The sequence below is a fragment of the Sceloporus occidentalis genome, unplaced genomic scaffold, assembly GCF_023333645.1.
Source record: "Sceloporus occidentalis isolate IW3139 unplaced genomic scaffold, rSceOcc1.0.p SCAF_3, whole genome shotgun sequence".
Lineage (NCBI taxonomy): Eukaryota > Metazoa > Chordata > Lepidosauria > Squamata > Phrynosomatidae > Sceloporus > Sceloporus occidentalis.
In genome coordinates, this window is record NW_028316983.1 from 67,762,033 (window position 1) to 67,770,639 (window position 8,607).

Consider the following 8,607-nt stretch of genomic DNA (forward strand, 5'->3'; position numbering starts at 1 on the left):
TGGTTTTTATTCGTGGAAAAATTTTTTTTGTAATATTTTAAAAGCACAATTAATCTGTGTTTTAGAAAGTAAAGCAAATCTAGTTTTTCTACTGTCCAGTTGTATAAGAGGGAGTGAACTTGATAACTGTTTCTAGAGGACTTGTTTTGGCTTTATGGCAATAGCATTAGTAGCCCACAGAAAGGTGTAGGATTTAAAACATTTACCTGTTGAGTTGAGCTCCATTTGTTTTCCTGGCAATTAAGATACTAGACAGGATGTTGCTTTCCACTTTTCCAGGCCCGTCTTCATAATACAATATTACTATTCAAGTTTGTTCAATTAAACGCAGTATACTTCTAATTTTCTGCAGTTGCTCAAATAGTATATTTTCCCCCTTTTTTGTGCATTAACAGCTGGTATGGTGAGGCTGCAATTGTCCCCCCCTCCCCCCCCCCCAATTTGGGATGTATTTTATCTCCTGTTATGGCTGCTAAAAGACATACTTTAGAATATGACAGCTCTATAATACTTGATGGATGTTTTCTATTTCAGAATCCAGCAGTTTCAGTGAACTTTATAGGGCATACACCAGATCTCTTTCAGTCCTCTAGTTTTGGAATTTTGATCTGGAAGTCTGCTTATATTAGCCAATGTGTTTCTCTATTTAGAACTACTTTCAGTATGAAAGACTTTTAATGCTACTCATAAGTGGCATAAATTGACTAAAACACGTTTAAATGGGGGAGATTTCAATGAGTTTAAATGTGTGCTTAATTTTTTTTCTGTGCAATCAACATGGCTTAAACTTTATTCATAGTGGCTGACTAGTGCTCAGTGTACTCTGTTCCAAATAACATGCAGTCACAATCAATTTGTGTTTGGTTTGAGTCTCGAGTAATGGTGCATCCGAAGGAATGTTTTTCCAGCATGTACAGCATGTAAGAGGAAAAAACCTGAGGTCTGCAAGAAGACTTGACTGATTATTGATTTATTATTTAATTTACAGGGGATGGAGAGGAAGACTGTTCAATATGTAGAGTCCCCCCCCCTCCTGCAACACCCCCCCCCCCCGCAAGGACTCTTGAATTTCAGAGTCTTCCTTCTAGCATTGCTCTAAAACCAGCTCTTCTTAAGGATTAATATAGGGCTGCGACCCTTCAGAAGGTGTTGAACTGCTATTCCCATTGTCCTTCACTATTAGCCATGCTGGCAAGGTCTGATGTGGTTTGATATTTAACTATTTTTAGAGAACCACAAGTTCCCTGATCTGGTCATAACAGGTATGTATATACTAGAGGGGGAGAAATCCATTACATTAGCTAGTAGAACATTCTCAAACCTCTAGAGAATCTTTTCACTATGCCCTTGATTGCTTCAGAAATCCTGCCCTTCTGCCACAGAATGTCTTACTGTTACAGAGGTTTATTGACTAACAATCTCAGTTTTGTTTGTCATCCTCATATAGCCAAAATGGTGTGATACTGACTGGTGAATGGGGAAAAGGGAAAGAGTCTGGGAAAAGGGACAGAGAAGAGGCAGAAGTACTCAACAACCGGTTGCAAGTCATGCTTGTCATCTAAGATGCACATTCCATAGACAACCGAATTCTGTCTAGGATTGTTGTACCTCAATTTTCAATGCCCTTATGATTGTTCAAATCAAGAGATTACATCCAAACCTTCTGTATACGAGACAGGAAATAAAGGTAGGCATGCAATCCTCCATAGTTTTCCAGTCCCATAATTATATAATCCAGAATTCATATAGCATGGGATTCATTCTGTAGTAGGAATAACCAGGATTCCTTCCCAGTCCAGAGCTGCTGATAGGGGCATTCCCCCTTGCTTTCACAGGACTGCCTGACTACAGACAAAGCTCTGCCATGGATTGGACATTCTTTGCTATAATAATGTATGGTCTCCTATAATTGAATCAGTTGTTGAAATCAGGCTTATTTTTAGATTGCTTAGCTAAAGTTGGGTTGTATTCAATTTTTTCTCTCTCTCTTCCTTCCAGGTTTATTTTCTTGGCACCCTGTCTTCATGTCAATAGCAGTAAGTTATTCTCTTCATTATCCCAGGAATACTGTTGGTTTTATTAAGCTTTGCTTTTGGAGAGTATTACAAACTAAGGCAGTGTACAGACATTTTCATTTTAGAGATGCAGTGGGTGCTCTGCACAGCCCCATAGTCAGATGGTTCTGCCTTAAGATTGGTCTGCCTTAAAAAATAATCTTCAGAAAATGTATGTCCCCTCTCTAGCAAAAGAATGCAGCACATATTTGTAGGGATTGATTGTCTCCCCAAAGAACCAAATAAATATCTAAGGCCCGACACAGGTAGGCTAAATAAAGCAGTTTCTGGTCACTTTGGGGGTGTGTAGTTCAGATGACATATGCCTCCAAAGTGGCCGGAGGGTGCGCTGAGCCAGAAAAAGCTGGTACAAAAAGGAGTGGCAAAAAGCTAAGTGGTACCCTTTCCGCCTATTTCAAAGTGGACTGTATGGTTGCCACAGTCTCTGCCTGACCACAGCTGCTTTGGGCCAGTCTGCTTTGCCTATAAGTTACTTTTCTTCATTTTATGTTTTACAGTGGTGATGCTGTGGGCACTTTAAGATGGAGGGCTCTTAGCATGACCAATCAAAAGATTCTGTACAGGTATTCCCTCTTTATCTCACTGTGTTCTGTTCTGTGTAGGGATGGTGAAGGGTGCTGGAGAAATGGGGAAATAACAGAAGGTTAAAAATGGAAGCCATCATCATTTGGCCTTTCCTATGTTAAGACTTGAGCTGACTTATCTAGAGAAAGAAGGTTTGTCAGCTAGTCTGAACTGAAGCCACTCAAATAAACTACAGTCAGCCCTCTTTATCCCTGGATTTTTAATCCATGGATTCAAGCATCCTCAGCTTGAAAATATTCCAAAAAAGTATAAATTTCAAATAGCAAACCTTGATTTTCCATTTTATATAAGGGGCACCATTTTACTGTGCCATTGTATTTAATGGGACTTGAGTCTCCGCGGATTTTGTTATCCATGGGGGGTCCTGGAACCAAATCCCAGCAGATTACAAGGGCCCACTGTAATCTCATTCACATTAGAAAAAAATATGTCTGTTTATAGCTTATGATTGCCTTTGCTACACCTTATGTAAAAAGATATAAACAAGCATGTCTTGCTAAATCGCAGCTCCCAATGTAATCAGGAGGTATGCTGATTCTCTGGGTTCAAAGACACCTGTTGCTACCCAAACTGAAATAAAGTTCTGTATCAAAACCCATGATTTAGCAGTTTGGGTAGTGCATAAGTCATGTTGACAGAATAATGTTTTAACACTTTTTCTTACAAAAAAACCTTGGTAAGGGCAGAATCATATGGTATCTGCATGCACTCTTGGCTGTTTATTGTTCTTGATTAATCAAAGCTATAGAGAAAATTCACAGAATACTAAAGCTGTCTTGCTCCACCTAATGGGATGCTCATATGTATCTAGTGATGCTCAATGTGTAGGGCATGTTCTATTGTTGAATAGGGATTCATCTCATTAATTCATGTTGTTGAACATACATGGAAGCCCATCAAACACAGTATTTTGAGTACATCAGTTCACCATATATGCAAGATACGAGTATACCTTCATGAAAATGCCTTCATATTTTCAATAAAGATGTATTTTGCTGTTTTCTTTAAAGGGTGAGGTAACTGTTAATCTGAACTAAGATGGTTCTGAGTATGCACACTTAAGTCTCAGTCTGGGAAAAGTGTGATGCATGAATGGATGGCACACTTCCTCCTTTTTTCTAGCTCTTTTAACTAGCATTTCTCTCCAATGGAAAAGAAATTACTTATTCTACAGTAGCGTACTTGACATGTAAGAAAAGATGGATCCATGCATTTCCTTCTTAGGTTGACCATATGTTGTAGCTAAGGTTTGAATGGCAGTCCCAAAAATACTTAGTAAATATATGCTTGAAAGCCTTGATTAATCATGGCATCTATCTTCTTTTTCTAGTAAGATGTTAAGTAGCCCTAAGAGAGCAGTAGTGTAAGCCAAAATGATTCATTTTGTTCCAGTAATTTTGATGCCAGCTACAGGCTTTGAAACATCTAAACATGCCCTATCACTTTTTAGGAACCTCTGCGTATGCCTTATCATTTTCACTGATGCACAGTTGCTTGCCCTCTTCCTCTAGGCTGAGGATGAGGAACATACAGGCCTCCAGATATTAAACTGTACCATCTCTAGCCAGTGTCGCCAATGGTGAGGTGTATTTTACTGTACAGGGGCCATGTTCTTTGTGCTGAACTCACCTCAGCAACACATATACTGAATTAAAAATGATAAAGAGATTAGAATGGCTCCTTAACTAGAATGACATCCAAATTCATGAAGTATTCCATATTTTTGGAGGTGTATTTCTATGCCTGCCAAGCCACATATTCTCAAACCCTGCTCTAGGCTCAGTCTGTACAACCACCAAAAATAAAGGCAGGGAACCTTTGACTCTTCAGAAGTTTTAGACTTCAGTTCCATGAAGCTCCAGCCAGCTTTGCCTATGGAAAGAAGTTACAGGAGTTTTGGACTAAAATATTAGCTGTGCTGTAAAATAAAGATTCTCCATTCCTGACTTGGAGGGAGAATATAACGCAAGTAGAGCCTTTGTTCTTGACACTTTTCTGTGCTAATAGGGCACACGAATGGGCAGTGATGGCAAATAGAAGGGATATCAGGGATTCCAACGTCAGCAGTTGCTAGTGGTTTTTTATCTTACACAGTAATGCATCTTAGTTTTCCAGCCACAACTTAATCAATTCTCAGGACTAGTCTCAGCAGAATGAAATAGTAATTTTGAGTTGTGTCACTTTGGTCTGTAAATGTAAAGCTATATGGCTGAATGCTCTTTCAAAACAACCCCCTGTTAATCCTTCCCAACATACAGACATGGAAGGAAAGGGCAAGACTGAACCCTTCTCTTCTGACATGTTAATTACATATGTTCAATTGATTTACCAGGTGTTGGAAAGTTGCTGCTTGAGTGACTTGAAAATCCTACATGAAATGGGAGGTGAAGAATTAAGCCTTTTAATGTGATGTGTTACAGTCTAAGAAAGGTTTTACCACTTCTTTGGCTGAGCCCATCATCTAGTTCAAAGACTTTGGTGTTGCTTTTACTTATGTGGTGACTAGGTGCTTCTGTGCCAGTGAGGCAGCAAATATTGACCAGGTTTTCAGTCCAAACTTTTAACAGAGATGTTTTGAACAGCTTATTTTCTGCTGCTCCAGAGAACAGAACCCGGAACAATGGATGTAAGCTACAGGAAAAGAGATTCCACCTCAACATTAGGAGGAACTTCCTGACAATAAGGGCTGTTTGACAGTGGAACGCACTCCCTTGGAGGGTGATAAAGTCTCATTCCTTGGAGGTCTTTAAACAGAGGCTGGATGGCCATCTGTTGGGGATGCTTTGATCTGGATTTCCTGCATGGCAGGGGGTTGGACTGGATGGCCCTAGTGGTCTCTTCCAACTCTACGATTCTATGATTCTATGATTCTGCTGAGGAGGATAGGGTTGGACACTTCCTTTAAAGTTTGTACTGAAAATTAGAGTGGATGTACCACCCCACTGACATGATAGCCACTACCCAAAACTGACATGTTTGCTAATGTGTGTCTTTGTTCACAGTTCTGTCTCTGCCTGACTGAAGCCATCCTGATCTTTTCACCAGACAGCTCATTCTTCTTCTGTTCTTCCTCTCACAAAGTGAAAGTGCTACTGCACTGGACTTCACAGATACTGGCACTTGTAGCTACCATACTGGGCTTGATCTTCATTGTATCCAGCAAGAACCGTAGTGAGCTCCCACACTTTGTCTCCTGGCATAGTATAGTGGGTTTCCTGACCTTTGTATTTGCTTGTGGGCAGGTCCTGTGTGGACTTTGCCTGTGTTTTCCACAGCTGCTGAAGATCTCATCTATGGCTTGGCTCCAGCGGTACCACACTATGCATGGATTGATAGTTTACCTGCTTGCCACATTCACTGTGGTACTAGCCATCTGCTCTGACTGGTTTCAAGCTCAGATTAAAGGGCTGGTTTGGTATGTCTGCATCGGGCTGCCCTTCTGTCCAGCCTTGGTGATCATGAACCAGGTTGCTAGAACTCATTTGCCAAAAAAGAGACAATATGTCTAAATCTCAGGAGGACTCTTGGGAAGCAAGATTTCATCCACTCCCCCCCCCCCCTTACCCACCTTTATTCTGATGTTTTTATTTTGTGGAAATATGGAATTATGGGCACTGTAGTTTGTTGTAGCACCAGAGCACTCTGACAGAGTAGGTGAAATGTCTCACAAAACTATGGTTCCCAGAACTGCATAGCATTCAGCCATGGTCGTTAAAGTGGTGTCAGTCTGGATTATTTCAGCTTTAGACAAAGTTGTGCTTACCTTCCATGCAAGGTTTGTTCCTGACATTCTGTCACTCATCCTGCATTTCTTCTCTTTTCTCCCACACCTCCCCCATTAACATTATGTGTGCTGTTCACTCATCTTTCATTCACCATGAGTTGTTTTTTCCATGGAAAATGCAAAGAAAGAATGAGTTTACATATTCTAGTTAGAAGACGCCGAGTGACTACAACAATGAAATGCAGTAAGTGGCTATAAAGATCAGTCTGTAAACTGAGGGTGGAGAATTCTTAGGAGGCTTCAGCTGAACCCAGGCCTTTCCCCCCTAAGGTTTTTACAGAAACAGAATGAACTCTGAGTAGTATGAACTGTGGCCTCTGAGAAAGAGAAGAGCAGCCACATGCAATGGCATTGTGCCTTAGTCCCTGCGGCTGGTGTAAGGACCCCCAACGTACAATACTGTGGCCTCTGTGGGAGAGAAGGGCAGCCAGCATTTGCTGGACTGAATCCCTTCCCCCAGTGCTACCCCCTTTTCCTTGTGATTTGTGTCTTTTTAGATTGTAAGCCTGAGGGCAGAGAACCAGGATCCTTTTTTGACTGAAAGGTGGAATGTAAATGCTCTGAATAAAATAAACTCATGGGTAAGCAGCTGGCTATAAAAACTCATTATAATATGCTTCATAATATACACTTACTTTCATTCTGAGACGCACAGTGTGAAGAAAGTATGCAGGCTGTTAAGGACATACATGAGAGGGGGAGTTTTTTTCTTGTTTTGGATTTAAAATTGATCATGGAATTATCTCTTTTTTGTGTGTGGTCCACATACACACACAAAGAGATAATTCTATGATCAATGTTAAATCTCTAAAAAGTTGGTTTCCCTTTTTTTGGTTAATATTTTTTTTCTGTGGGATGGGAGACAACTTTAGGTTTTGTAAGCCATCTTGGGTACCTTGGTGAGAGAAAGGAAGGCTCTAAATTGAGTTAATGAATGAATGTTTAACCTTTAACCATCCATAACCTTGACATTTTCAGTCCAATTGACTTGGACATTCTTGGGATTGTACTACTCCATAAGCCATTATGCTTCAGAAAGATCACACACAAAAGATGGCTACATCAGAGGGAAGGGGGAAAACAGTGGCTTTTAAATGTATCTGAACTCTAGGTCAAAAGCCTAGTGGTTAATTAGTCTGCTTGCCATCCTTTGAACTATTCTAGGAATAGACATAGATTTCTGAGTTGTGCATCCAAATGACATGTAAAGTTGATGTTGTCCTCCCACTGGGCCAGTATTAGGAAGACTAGAGGTAGGGCTTTCTTTTCCCTTCCTTTTTGGCAAGAAACGTTCCCATTTTAAAAGAGCTTGTATTTTATGATTTTTTTATGTATGGGTGTAAAAGCTTGACAGTGAAGAAAGCTGTCAAGGAGAAAAACAACTCATTTGAAATGTGGAGCTGGAAGAGAGATCTATGGATAAGATGGACTCCTAAAAGGACAAATGAATGGGTTATATAGCAAATCAGGCCTGAACTCTCACTAGAAGCAAAGATGCCTAAACTAAAGTTGCAGTGCTTTGTACATATGAGACAATATGGCTTGCTGGAAAAGATGATAATGGTCAGCAAAGTGGAAGACAGTAGGAAAAAAGGAAGACCACACTACAGGTGGATGGACTCAATCAAAGATGCCATGGCACTGAATTTGCAAGACCTGAGCAGGAGAGCGGATTACTGGAATTCTTGGAGGGCTCTCATTCATAGGGTTGCCAGAAGTTGAAGTTACCTTGACAGCAAATAACAACACCATTTAACATCTTTTATATCTATCTTAAGCTTCTTTCATACTACACAGTTATAGCACTTTGGGCCTGCTTGAACTGCCATAGTTCCATCCTACAGAATTTGGGGAATTGTAATCCATTGAGGCATTTAGAACCTTCTGGCACAGAGAATTCTAAATAATTCATGAAACGACAAATACCAAAATTCCATAGGAAAGAGCCTTGATAGTTAAAATGGTATAAAAATGCTATAATTATGTAGAGACCTTAATACTGTTATCTAGCAGATTTTATAGATGTATAGTGGGCACGGGGAGGAATCAGTGGTGGTATTGAAGGATAGTGTGAAATATCACAATGACATTGAGAGATTTTTGGGTACAAATAAGACAAATGTGTTCTTTGAGCCTGCTGGATTTTTGGGGGTCACTTTATGA

General features: G+C 40.2%; 1 protein-coding gene and 1 non-coding gene across 2 annotated transcripts; both read left to right on the plus strand.

Annotated features, from left to right (window-relative positions):
• Positions 1–2,010: 2,010 nt before the first annotated feature.
• CYB561D1 (cytochrome b561 family member D1) lies at positions 2,011–7,017 on the plus strand. The gene is made up of 2 exons (XM_089518621.1): positions 2,011–2,036; positions 5,663–7,017. Exons 1-2 carry the CDS (start codon positions 2,025–2,027, stop codon positions 6,167–6,169), a joined length of 519 nt encoding a protein of 172 aa, XP_089374747.1. The 5' UTR covers positions 2,011–2,024; the 3' UTR covers positions 6,170–7,017.
• On the plus strand, positions 4,277–4,385 carry LOC149316125 (U6 spliceosomal RNA). The gene has a single exon (XR_016280811.1). It is a non-coding gene; the product is annotated as a U6 spliceosomal RNA (small nuclear RNA).
• Positions 7,018–8,607: the final 1,590 nt, after the last annotated feature.